At 55.8% G+C, this 13,350-nt stretch overlaps 1 protein-coding gene across 1 annotated transcript in view; it reads right to left on the bottom strand.

Annotated features, from left to right (window-relative positions):
* Nucleotides 1-13,350, bottom strand: part of CNTFR (ciliary neurotrophic factor receptor) — a 190,849-nt gene that overhangs the window by 50,722 nt on the left and 126,777 nt on the right. Inside the window, exon 4 of the mRNA XM_075526927.1 lies at nucleotides 8,788-9,018. Within this exon, the coding sequence (XP_075383042.1) occupies nucleotides 8,788-9,018 (231 nt within the window). The remainder of the gene's footprint in view (nucleotides 1-8,787; nucleotides 9,019-13,350) is intronic.

Below are 13,350 nucleotides of genomic sequence, written 5' to 3'. Positions count from 1 at the left end.
CAAACACTGTCTTGTTTAGTTGGCAGCAAACGATAAAGACCCCCAGGGAGCAGAGGAGGGGGAGAAAAGGGACATCTGTTTAGAGCATTTCTACTGCGTGGCTCTCCCAGGCTATTTCTATCTCTTCTTGTCAAAATTTATCAACTGCGTAATTGTTTAAACAGCATTAAAGTGCTTGGAGCAAGAGCAACTGGAAATTGTCCTGCAGTTGCCTCTGGTACCAATGCTGACAGCTCGGGAAGGGACTGGGGAGAGAAGGGATCCATCGGGCATGGGAACCCTCTGACTCCTTTTCCGGGGGGGGTGACACCACCCTGTCCTGCTAACGAGAGGAAAATAATCTCACTTTATTCCCAGTGCCCTTCCCTGCTTTCCAGACCCAAGACTCTCCTCCCTCTCCTCTCCTCCCCACCCTGACCTGCTGTTAGCACACATTTACTCTGCTAAATTATTTACAGCAGACGCACCAGCTCGGGAAACCATAGCTAATGACAATGTCTTTCACACTGAAGTACACTGGATCCTGCCCTGACCCTGCTGAGCCCTCGGCTGGGACCTCACTGCCTGCCCGGGCCCCACTGCGGTTCCCAGCTGCTGCCAGCGATTTTGGAGACGGATGGAGAAGCACTAGGAGCTGGGAAAAGATGAGGATTTGTTGCTGCCTGTCATCTCCTCTCCTTCCAGGCGGCAGGGATGGGGCTGCAGAGGGTCCCCACCATGGGGTCTTCTCACCCCTGGGGAGACTACCTGGCCTGGGTCCCTGCAGACATGGGCACATGTGGCTGGTGACAGGCAAGAGCTGTAACCTGTGCCGGTGACAGTGGTGTGGTTTCTTCTTCCAGCATCATCTGGGAAGCGGACTGGGATTTTTTTTAACTAAGTGCCACAGCTGCGTGGAGGTGTGGGTGGAGAGGGAAAAGCAGCATCCACATGTGGACCATCGACCCCTTTGCTCCCTGCCCCACGGCTGCAGCAACAGGAGCTGGCCGGTCCCTCTCCTCCCCAGCACCCTTGAAGCCAGGGACCCACTGCCAGCGGGTGGCAGGAAGCTCACGCCAAATATTTTGACAAGGGGCACTTAGGAGCAGCCGAGACAAAATCCTTCCTGGTGCAGAGGCCAGCGCAAACAGAGAGCCAGCGTGTGTCCCCTCTGCTGCCCCCGGCAGGCACGGTCCCAGCCTGTGGCCAAGAAGGCTTTGTCCTCCCAGCCCCGGGCATCCCTAATTCCCAGCATGGGGAGCAGGGGTTGTGGGAAGCTGTTTAGACTGGACTTGGGCTTCTTTAATTATGTGGCTGGTTTTGTCATGTTAGGGAAGATAAACAAACCTCAGGAGAGCGGGAGGAGGCTGCGCTGCCATCCATCCAGGACATGGGACACTGGCGCGGCACGCAGCCTTCGGCATTTGTGCTCGACGAGGATGGGGAGGGTTTCCCAGGAAGGAAGAGCTGGGCTGTCCCCCTGCCCCATCCCATGAGCTCATCCTCAGCCCCATTGCAGGAGGGGATGCACAGGGAGCCTTTGGGCTCATTTCACACCTAGGTCCAAAGCTTGGGACCCCACCAGATGCTTGCCAAGGGGGTCCTTGCACCTGGGAGCACCCTCTCTCTGATGGACGCTCCATCCCTGGCTCTGGCTGGTCACCGGCAACCCCAGGACTCCCCGACCTCTGCCCTGGGGAGTGGGCTAGTGAGGGGGCAACCACCTTTTCTGCTTCTTGGTGCTCTCGTGCCACGGGATGCTCCCACCACAACTCAGGTGAAGAGTGAAGCTATGAGCTCTCCATAGCACCCAACCCAGCATGAGCTCATCAGTCACTGGGGTCAAGCGTGGAGCCGCATCCCCTCAGGTGCTGGCGAGGACACGCTATGGGACACAGGACTCTGCAAGCGTTGGCCACCTCCCGGGCATGCTCTTCCCTCAGGCAGGAGCTCCACAGGCCACAGCATCAGCGAGGCCAGGGCAGAGCCGCCGGCGCTGCGGTCCCATGCCGCGGCACCTAATAAATGCCACGTGCCGCTCCGCTCGCCCTGCCGCCGCACGCTCCCCGCCGCCCCCAGCTCCCCCGCGCAAAGAGGGAGGCTGCAAGGATGGGAGAGGGGATATTTTTATTGTTTCTGACACCGGCTGCCCCAGATTATCATATTTTACACAGCGAGCCAAAGAAGCATCACTCTGCTATGCTGCAGCTGGGCAGGCTGCCCAGCCCGGCAAGGGGAAGGACGGGAGGAATGCAGCGGGGTGCGGGTGCGTGCACGCGTGGGTGCGAGCGTGTGAGTGTGTGCACACGCGGGCCATGGGGCACCGCTTCGTTCAGCCCTTCCCGTTGCGGCACGGCAGCGTGCATCCCGCTGGACAGGGCAGAAAGGTCGCCCGCTGCCTGTAAAAGTGTTTGTTTTTCTAGTCTGGCTCCTAATTTGATTAGGACTAATTGCATTTGGGAGTGTGGTGGGGTTTTTGGGTGGGTTATTTTTTTGGCCTTCTCCTTAAAAAGCAGGCATGGCAATTTGCATATTGTTAGCCAGCATGCCTTTCCAGCTCCCAGCTGGGGCCAAGACCCCAAATCTGGGCACAGGCAGCAAAGTTCGTCTGTTGAGTTTTCCCAGCCGCGAACAAACAGTTCGGCAGGGCAAGGCGGCATTGGAGAGCATGCATGCGTGCCTCGTGAAATAAAGCCGAATATCGATGAACGAGGCACTCTCGCAATCTGGTTGACCCTGTCTGCAATGGTCCCTTCCCATGGCTTTCAGGAACTGGAGGGTGATGCTTGACTGTGAAGCCCCCCAAAGCCATTGCACCTACCCAGCCCCCAGCGCAGCGAGCATGTGGGGAAAAACCAACCACATACACAGCAATAAACCCAACAGCTTTGGGGTGCATCTCCCGATGCTGGAACATCAGCAGCCACACGCTTAAATTTATTAGCTCCATCCCTGCCATAGGTTTTGTCCAGGTTACTGTAGTCTTGCCCCAAGCACTGCTTGGGCACAGCCTTGGGGCTGACCTTGCACGGGGCAGTCCCCGAGGGGCAGGAGGACATTTGGAGGGTGAGAGGGATGAATCACAGGGGTGGGCGCTGCTCCCTGCCAGCTGGCCCTGGTGCCAGGGAACGGTCGCAGTCATGTTTAACTTGCTGCTCTCGAAATAGCCTCAGTTTACACGGCCGCGGGAAGGGATTGGATAAGTTCATAGGGGAAAAATCCATCAAAAGGGCTTTTAGAAAAAAAAAAAGACAAGCCCTGCGTCACAGATCGCTGGACACGAGCAGGGAAATATCTGCACGCGCTGACCCCGAGCCCGTGCTTCTCCATCAGCATCCGTGCCAGCGGCAGGAGCACTGGCCCGACCGGCGGCACCCTGCCCCGAGGCAGAGGCATCCTCACTGCCGGCCGCCGGAGCCGGCCACAGCTCTGTTTTCCCAAGCCAGTGTGTTGGCAGTGCCGTCCTGCCGTTTTTCCCACCAAACCAACATACAGAGGCAGCTGGGCAGACACCGGTCCCTGGCACTGCCTTCCTCTGCTGTTTAGCCCGTGTTTAGCATCGTGGGATGTTCACGCCTACCCTGGTGCTCCATCCCTCTCCTGGGGAGCCGGAGGTGCACGTCTTACATGGAGAGGTTGTTACCTTCTTTGTTTCTTCTTTATTTTGGATGGGTGAAAAAGACAAAAAGTTATAAAAACAAGAAAAAAAGAGATGCAAACTGCAGTCCAACCTCCGGTTGCAGCTGGAGCCCAGCTGGGAGGAAAGGGACTTCTAAGGCAGAGAAAAGGGAGGCTCTGATTATTTATTAGTGGCCGATGTTTGATCGTTTGCTAATCAGGCCAGAGAACACACTCGGGCTCTCCCGGCCTCCCCGCTCACATGTGGTTCCTGTTGCTTTGCCCCTTCCCCCCTCCCTCTCTCTGGTTTTGCTTTGTTTGTTTTTCTGTTAATTTGGTTGTTTTTCCATGTCGTTTTCCGTCAAACCGCATGTTTTTTCCCCTTTCTCTCGCCAGCCACTGCAGTGACAGACACGGAGGAAGGAGGCCAGCCCGGAGCCGCTTGCCCTCTGCCAGTCCCTTCCCCACCATCGCCTGGGAGGCAGCGATGCCCATGGGGCAGGTCTGGGGCTGGCACCGGGCTACGAGCCCCGGTGCCACCACTGCGATGCGGAGGGCAGCTCCACTGCCTGCATCCTGACCTGTGTCCCTGCTGCCGGAGGAGATTTTGCTGTATTTTCTCTCTCACGCAGACCCCATCCCTGCAGGCATCCCAGCCCGCCCAGCAGCCCCATTAGGCAGCGGGCAGCAGCGCAGCCGGCATTGCTTGGGCATGCCCAAATCCGGGCAGAGGGGCAAAAGGAGAGGTGCAAACGGGCAGAGCTGCCGGGTCCGGATGGAGATAGGTTAGAAAGGGATGGAGGGATGGGAGCGGAAGGACGGATGCCCGCCCTGGCTGCCTCCTTCCCTCCCCTCTTTGCACACAAGGCCTCCCCGCTCCCATGTGCGCTCCCCGGCTTCTGGCAGCCTTTCCGCCGCGCGTTTCCACTCCTCTCTGGCCCATTAGCAGTATTTTTATAACATTCTGTAATGCACGGAGCCGTGTGCCAAACCTCAAGAGCGCATTATTTCCCAACGTCTTTGTTATATCCTTCCCCGGGCCCTCCAGCCGCGCATTTCCAAACGCAGAGCTGTGGCTCGCAGGCGCAGCCGGGAGCCCGGTGCCGTGCTCCCGGTACCCGGAGCCTTCCTCTCCCTCCCGGTGCTCAGCCCAGGGCTCAGCTCCGGGATGCCCAGTGTGCAAAAAGCCCCGGCCCCATCGCCTGCTGCTTCTGGCCACGCTTGGGCATCCTCCGCTCTCCAGGCTGCAGGGCAGATGATCCATTGGAGATAAAAACAGAGCATCCTGGTTGCTCTCCTGTGCTTCACCCCATGCTCAGCTGCCTGAAAAAAGGAGGCAGAGCAACATGTCGCTGCTCGAAGTCCCCTGGAAGAGGCTGCCCTGGAGAAGTGCCACCTTCCCCTGGGCTGGTTTGCGCTTGGGATGAGTCACACTCTGGAGATCGGTGATCTTGGACCCTTAGGGATAAGCAAGCCTGTGGGCCTTTCCTCCTCTCCGAGGTGGCCTCTCCATCCCGTGTCACCCCATCCCTGGATGCACACTGCCCTCATTGCATGTGCACCGCTGTCCCCATCTCTGCAGGAGACAAGACAGCCCAGTTACCCCCAGCCATCTGCACTCCCCTGGGTGCTACTGGGCTCCTGGACATGTCCCCCATGATGTGGACCTGGCTGTCAAACCCTGCCCCAAGGACCAGCTGAGCAACCCGTGTCCTCCTGCCTGTCTGCTGAAGTGCATCGATGAGACACCTTCTTCATGCTTCTTTATGCACCATCCCGGCCCCTCCAGCGTGACATCCCCACTGCAGAAATCCCGGGGTCCCTCTGCAGCCACTGGCGTGTCCCCCTGGAGCTCCCTGCTCCTTCTGGGCCAGAGCCATTACAGGAAACACCACCGAGAGCGGTCCGAAGGCCGATGCTGAAGCTCCCCCATCCCTCCCAGCAGCTCCCCTTTCAGCACAATCTGATCCCCTTTAGCCATTTCCTAAGCCTTGTTCCAACTCTCGTACTAATCCACATTTTCTCTGGTTTAACTCATAATTTCCCATGTGGCATCCTAGCAAATACTTCACTGAAGTCAAGACAGATTACATCGACCACGTTTCTGGGCTTCAGAAATCAGTTCCCTTATCAAAGAGAGCTATCAGGTTAATCTGGTGTGATATATCCCTGGCAAGTCCCCCTTATATTTTCCTCCCATTTTCCATTTGTCTCCACGTCTTTAATTGGTCCCTCTTCCACGTGCACCCCGTGGCCCCACTGTGCTCTGGGGTCAGGCTGCCTGATTGGGATTTTTCCTTCTCTCAAGCACAGGAGACACGTCACCTCTCCCCATGGTACTGGGTACCGCCAATAACCTCTCAGCCGCTAATGAGCCTTGCTAATGAACAGGAGGTGTCCTCACCTGGGGATGAGGTGCTCCCCAAGCCTTCAGTGCATCATTTTCTTTGAAGGTGCCTCCACGGCAGAGGACCGTCTCCAGGTTTTATCCTCCCTCCTCTCCCCCAGCCTGCTCTGCCCTTGCTCTCAGCATCACCGCTTGGACCTGGCAGGGTTCATTTGGTACCAGGCTCTGCCGAGCTTACCTTTAATCTCCCCTGAAACCTGGCTGCATAGCCAGCTCTGCTCTTTTCTCCTTGTTTGCTCTGTATTTATATGGCTAACCCCTCTTTTCATTTCCTCTGCAAGGTCTCGCTCAGCTTGACTCCTGGCAGGTCTCCCTTTATCCCTGCACTCGCTGACCCCCACGGCGGAGCTTGCTTTGCTAATTGACACCCTTTCTCGGTCCTCGCCACAGATCTGCTCCCTCCCCACATCCTTCCTGCAGCGTTGTCTGCCCGGGAGTGCCCCTGCCTCGCTTGGGGGGCACGTTCCAGGTACCGTCATTTATTTAACAATATCCCCAGACCTCTGCAGCCCCCAGACCCTCACTCCCACTGCCATCACCTTTTTTGTTGCCCCAGTAAGAGGGGAAAATGCAGGCACAGGCCTGTTTTCATTCAACTTCCCGTCCAATTGAAATGAAATGAGTTCAAGATCCCTCAGATCCCAGGTCTGGGTGCCCAAAATCCCAGGTTTGGGATTGCTCACATCTCACGCGAGGACTCCAATTGCACTCTGTGGCAGGGATGCTGCCACAACGCCATGCTGCAAACCTCCCGTGAGCCGCCCATCTCCAAATCCATCTCCATCTCCATCTCCATCTCCATCTCCATCTCCATCTCCATCTCCATCTCCATCCCCATCCCCATCCCCTCCTGGGATGCTCCCAAACCCACAGCAGCCCGCGCATCTCCAGGCAATCAATTACACCCCACAGAGGCAAGAAAGTTGGGGCGGTTGTAGGCAGGGGCTGGGGGTGGCAGCACTGGGAAAAGAAACCTTGTGGAGAACATTAAATTAAAATCCAGGCAATTAAATTAATTACCTCTAAAAGCATCTCACCTGATTAGTTCCTTGCATACTTAATTGCATTAACAACACCGGGCATTCACTTATTTATTTGTCGCCCTCTCTCCTGGGGCTGGTGGCCCCTGCGGTGTCTGACCGGGCTCCTCAGCTGCCTGGTGCTCATGGGGGCTGTGAGCTGCCAGCAAATGGGAACACGCGGTAATAGGAAACAGCAGGACTTGGGCTCTAACGCTCAGCAATTCCCATGGGTCCCTGAGCGGATTGACAGGGATTACTATTAGCGAGGTGCTTAGCAGATGGAAGAGCCATTGCAAAGTCACAGCGATGCCACAGCTGCAGAGGAGGCGGTTGGAGGCTGCAGACCCCTCCTCAGTCCCCTCGTTTCTTCCAGACCGGGGCTGCAGCCCCCCGTGCCCTGGCACAGCCTGGGACCTCTCCCCAGATGCGACCTGGCGAGCACATGCCCAAGCAGAGGAGCCACGCAGCCTCCTCCTGCTGCTGCCTGCGCTGCACCCAGCTCCTGCCTTCCCTGCCTCCGAACTACCCGTGAGCACCCCCTCACCCCGACAGCGCGGCTGAGAGGCCCCTGACTCATCTGCCACTGCCTTTTTGACTGCCATCCTCCCAGCCCCGAAACCTACTCGCTGCCGTACCCCCTGCCCTACGCTGACTGCTCCCCCCTCGCCTGGTTCTCACATTGCCTTTCAGCTTTTCCAGCACCCCTTCCCCTTGGCCACCATGCCAGCAGACCCTAAACCATGAGATGGACACTGTGCAGCATCCTTGAAACCTGGATTTCTTCAGTCTGACCTACAGCTGCAGTGAGTCCCTCCTGCCTGATTTGCAGGGCTTACGCAAGGCCACGGCTGGTCCTCCTGCGATCCTCTGCCCCTGAACCACGGTCTAGGATGGAAATGCCACCCTGGCTCTGATGCAAGGTGCGGAAGGTGAGACAAGGAGCAGAGAAAGGCTCTGCCATGTCCTCCAAACCTGGGAACGCACGGACACCTACACGATGCATCCCCAGCTGCTGAGCTTCGCAGCTGGTGCCTCGCAGCACCCTCCACAGCAGTTACCATCCCACAGCCAGCTACGCCGGCTGGTGCTCCCAGACGCCCACCACTGCCGCTTGCAGACGCCGTACTGCGAAACACACAGTTGCTATCAGCTGTACAAACACGGCAGCCCACCAAACACACAGCTGCTATCAGCTCTCAGCCTTGTGTGAAATACAGCACAACTCTCATCTCCCGCACTGAGACCTGTGAATCAGCGCATCTCACACTTAAGATATGCAAAATCCTGGGAAATGTGCTGCTGTCCTCCAACACGCCTGTACACAGGGGCTCTGCAAATACACAGCAACTGCCACCGCCTTTTGGCTGCTCCTCTGAAACAACCATGTTGCAGTAACCCCAGCCAGGACTTCTCCTTCCCAGCTGCAATCCCTTCTGACAGCTCAGCCCCAACTCCTTCCACCTGCAGAGATGGTGGTCATGGCACTGGGCTTGATGGAGAAACAACATCCCTTCCCAAATTATTCCTGGGGCATCATTTAATCTGCCGGCTTTGATGCAAAGTTTGGGGCAGGAGGGGCTGATACCAGCATCCTGCTGCTGGGATTATACACCGTGGGGAGCTCATATGGTGGGGTGCAGCAGGCAGCCGTACATATGGACAGTACAGGAGCTGGCATGGCAGAAGGGGGCTGTCAGGGGTCAATATGGGAGCAGAGAGCATGTCTATGTCCCCCCCAGTGTCACATGCCAGGGTACTCACTTCCCACTCTCAGGTAGGTCTGGTATTTGAGGTGCCAGGAGGAGCCCTCGTAGCAGGAGTACTGGCCGCTCTGTGTCAGGTCGACATTCTTCAGGATCAGGTAGGACCCGTTCAGGTGGGACTCATCGATGTCGGTGCCATTGGCCGTCCAGGTCACAGCTGCATCCCAGTCCATGGAGCCACACTTCATGGTCACATCTGCGCCTACCCGCTCATACTGGATGTGGCTGTCTGTGGGGAGGAAGAAGAGAAAACCAGGTGAGCTTGGAGCCCTGTGGGCAGGACTGCCTTGGAAATAGCATCTTACCATCACTTGTATAGGAAGTGAAGGAAGGACTGGGGCATGGACTGACACTGTGCTGGTGGCCAGGGAAGCCCAAGTTTTCCTCCTGGCTCTGATAATAATTTATTTTAACCTTAGACCAGAATGAATCAGCTGGCAAGGACCAGGGGATCAGGACTCATGGACCACCTCTGTCTCACAAGATGCGTTCCTCCGACCTTTACCTTAGGGAAACATGTCAAGCTGCACCAGCCAAATGCCCCACAGCACAGACAGGCACTCACACCAGCAAGTCATTGCCACTCTGGTATCTACATGGCTTGTTGCAGGATGCAAACCAAATGCACACGTCAGAAATTCCCAGCAGAGAGGTGACAGAGCCCCAGGACTTGTCACCAGCAAACTCAAGTTATTTACTAGCAGCGGTAGGAAGCAGGCAGCTGTCCTTGCAATTCCCTGCCCAGGAAATCAGATGGAAGGATTGCAACCTAACCATGCCGTGCTTTGGGAAGGGGCTATGCTGTTTGTCTCCCTGACTGGCTTTTCTTCTCTCTCTACAATAACATGATGCCTTGCTGAGCTGTTTGAGTTAGCATCTTGGGAGTGGGGCAATACAGCTCATGGGGCACCAGCTACCTAATTGAATTTTCGCAGGTTTCTGGACATGAGCGCGAGCTGACATTCATTAATGATCCTTAGCAAGTGAACCTCTCCTGTGTTGCTACACTGGCTGTGCGTGGCAAGGATAAAACCATGTATGTGTGCGTGCATGACATGGGGTGAAGCAGGACAGGGGCACGAGCAGAGGATGAGGTTCCTTCGAGGCTTCATCAAGCCTTTGTGCACACACAAGGGCTGTTTGGTTCTCGAGATACTCCTGGGTTTCAGAAACACATTTGACAAGGTGCCTCCCAAGGAAACCAAGCAGCCTGACACATGAGGAAAGTCCTTGCAAGGATTTATAGCAGCTAAAGGTCAGAAGACCAAAGGTGAGAACAAGCGGTCAGACATGGCACTAGAAGACGTCACCGGTGAAGTTCGACAGAGATCAGAGATGGATCAGAGCTGCCCAACACCCTCATAACTCACAGGGAAAAGGCGGTCGAGGCAGTGAGAGGAGACAGCGTGCTGCTGAGGCTGTCAGGGCAGCCAAATTACAGCCGGGTGCAAGACCGTTGCAGAAGGACATCATGGTACAGCCCCACCAGGTGGTAACACTGTCTCCAAAAACGCACAGGGATGCACGCAAGGAAAATCAAGCCTTGCTTCCTTTACCACTCATGGCTCCAAACGAGCTGCAGCCTCCACGGAAACATATCTTGGAGTTACCATGCTCACTTCCCCGAAAACATCAGCTCAGTGGCGACCGAAAATGCAAACTGAATACTAGCAATTATTCAGAAAGAGATTGAGAAGAAAATTGAAAGCACTGTACCCTAAAAGCCACGCACAAATCTGTCCCCGTGCTATTAGGAGTATAGTTCAGCTGAAAACGGAGCAGACAGAGAAAACGGGGAAGAGCAAAGGCTGGAAACAGCCCCCGTGTAAGGATGGCTTAACAGACTCGATCCCTTCATCTGTAAAAGGAGACAACTGAGCGGAGACGTGACAGACACCTAAGCAATGATGAGTGACATGGAGAGGACGAATAGAGAAGGAGCGCTTGCTCCTTCTCCTAATAAAATAATTAAGGGGCAGCAAATGAAAACAAGCAAAAGAAAGTGCTTTTTTGCACAAAGTCTGATTAAATTACAGAAAACCATGTCCATCAGATGCTGTGGATGTCAACATTTGGGGGAAAACAGTGATTAAATGAATCCATAGCAGAAGACACCACCCAGAGTGGTAAATCACTGAGCTGCCTGGTGAGCCCGGGGAGGCTGCAGGCAGCTGGCGGTGGGGAGGGATGGGAGAAGCACCCTCCATCCTTGTCCTGCTCTTTTCTCCCTCTCTAGACATCAGCTCCTGGGTCCTGTTGACAGGTGGGACCACATGGGCACGATCCAGCCATTCCTTGTGTGAAAGCCCACTGCCTGAGTCCATCTGCAAAGGAGAGAGCCCCAGCGCGACGCTGGCCCTGGGGGAGACCCTAGCAGGTCTGAGTCCTCCTGCAGACGGCCTGTCAGGACATCTACTTCAGACAGGGAAGCAGCACCTTTGGGGATGCTATCCCTGCTGGGAAAGGGGGTGCTAAGAACAGACGAGATAAAATTGGGTTGTAGCAAGTAAGATGCTGGTGAGATGCCTCAGAATCATCTCAGACACTAGTCAAGGGTGGGGAACTTTGAGAAACTGCGCTGATCAGACAAGTGTGTTTCAAGTATCTTAAAAAAGCCCAGAGCGTATACTGACAGGCAGAAAGTGGGGAGAACATCTAAGCTGAGGCATCTGTGTGAGGAGGGGTAGCTGGAATGGGCCCAGATAAACAGGCAGATAGGCAGAAGCGTGGAAGAAGATAGATGGGTGAACAGGAGAATGAATGCATGTGATCACAGATGGACAGCTGGCTGAATTGGGCACAGATGGGATGGAGGGAAGTGTATGAAGATGAAAGGATGGATGACTATGCAAGTGGATGGATGGGCATATACGGGGATGCAGAGATGTGTAAGAGGACGGAGGGATAAGAGTATAAGCAGCTGGCTGGCTGGCAGCGTATGTGGATGGAGGGATGGGTGGATGGAGGGGTGGGTCGGTGGAGGGAGGGAGGGATGGAAGGACCAATGAACAGCAGTGGGGTTGGGTGGATGGTTGGCTGTTTGAATGGCTGTGGAGATGGTTAGATGGATGGATGGACAGATGACTGGGCAGATGGGTGGATGGATAGTTATAGGTAACAGCTAAAGTAAGAGTCCCAGCACCTTACTCAAGTTCTCCTCTAACCTATTCTATTGCATAAGGTAAAGACATTGTCTCTTCCCCTTTCCTGCTGGCTCACAAAAGGCCATTGACTCTCCTGGCCTTACACTTGGGGATCTGCTTGGCAGAGACACTGGAGACGCTGCACCACCCACCAGCCTTGCACGGAGAAGGGCTCATTGCAGCGATGGGCCCACAGACCTGCCTGCCTTGCCTGGCTCCTGCCTGCCCAGTGCCTGGCCCTCGGGAAGGCTTGGGAGCGGAGGGAAGCTTTGGGGTGCCCAGCTCTGCTTCTCAGGACTGTGGCTGAGAGCTCGTCTGTAGCTGGTGGCAGCAGGACTAAGCTGGGGAGGGGGAAAAAGCACCTTGAATTATTTCCTATTTGTCCTTAAACACAGTGCAAACATGTTGGTACTCATCCAGAAGGGCTGAGGGAGCCATTCCTGGAAGACAGGTCTTTGAAAGCAATACTCCCTTCCAAGGCAATGATTTAAGGCCCCTGATGAAGGAGAAACCCAAAGCACAGCTTTGGAGGAGGCGTTTCTCCCAGCCGGGTTTGCTGAGGTTTTTACTGGAGCTGAGCCAGGTCCCCGCGTCTCTCCTGCCCCGTGCCAGCCACAGGAGTCCCACCCAGCCACACCGCCATGTGAACACATGGCAGCCCCGCAGCTTCCTTTGAGAAGGGGCACCATGGGGACAGCCCCCCCACAACGCCGGAGCAGCCCTGACTTGTGCTGCAGACAGCAGTTCTGCTGTAGGATGGGGATGGGCAAGGGTGCCAGAGGTTTTACTGGGAGCCTCCCCTTCCTGCAGGGCTGGGTATAGGCAGGACCCCCCCGTCCCCAGCCCACCCAAAGCCTTACGTCTCGAGCAGGGAGGGGAGGGTGGTTTGTCCCCGGTCCTGGTCATCACGTCGCTGGTAACACACGGGATCAATGGCCAAGGTTGTGCAGGTGCTGCAGGGCCAGCCCTGCTGGATGGACATTGACTGGTGGCACGAGCAGAACGAGGGCTAACAGCCAGGGGCTGCAGCTCGGAAGGTTCAAGCTGGACATAGAGGAAAATTTATTCTCCAGGAGGCTGGTGCAGTCCTGGGACAGATACCCACAGAGAGGGGGAGCAGGTTGTCAGGGGACATCCTTGCAGGTTGTCAGGGCTCTGTTGACAAAACCATGGCTGATATGGTCTACTGTTGGGAATAGCCCTCTTCTGAGGAGGATGTTGGACTTGACACCTCCAAAGATGGCTTCTCACCAGTGCTGCTGTGATCATTGCCTAGAAGTGATCCTTAGAGATGCTGCCCTGCCCCTACACCATCCTGCTTCTCCAAAGTATGCTGCTTTTGAGTTAGGTGACAGCACGAGGGTGAAGCACACATGATGGAAAGGTTGTGATGCTGCACCCCAATGAGCATCCAACCC

This window comes from Mycteria americana, chromosome Z (genome assembly GCF_035582795.1).
Source record: "Mycteria americana isolate JAX WOST 10 ecotype Jacksonville Zoo and Gardens chromosome Z, USCA_MyAme_1.0, whole genome shotgun sequence".
In the NCBI taxonomy this organism is placed as follows: domain Eukaryota; kingdom Metazoa; phylum Chordata; class Aves; order Ciconiiformes; family Ciconiidae; genus Mycteria; species Mycteria americana.
This window is presented reverse-complemented; position numbering and strand designations above follow the sequence as displayed.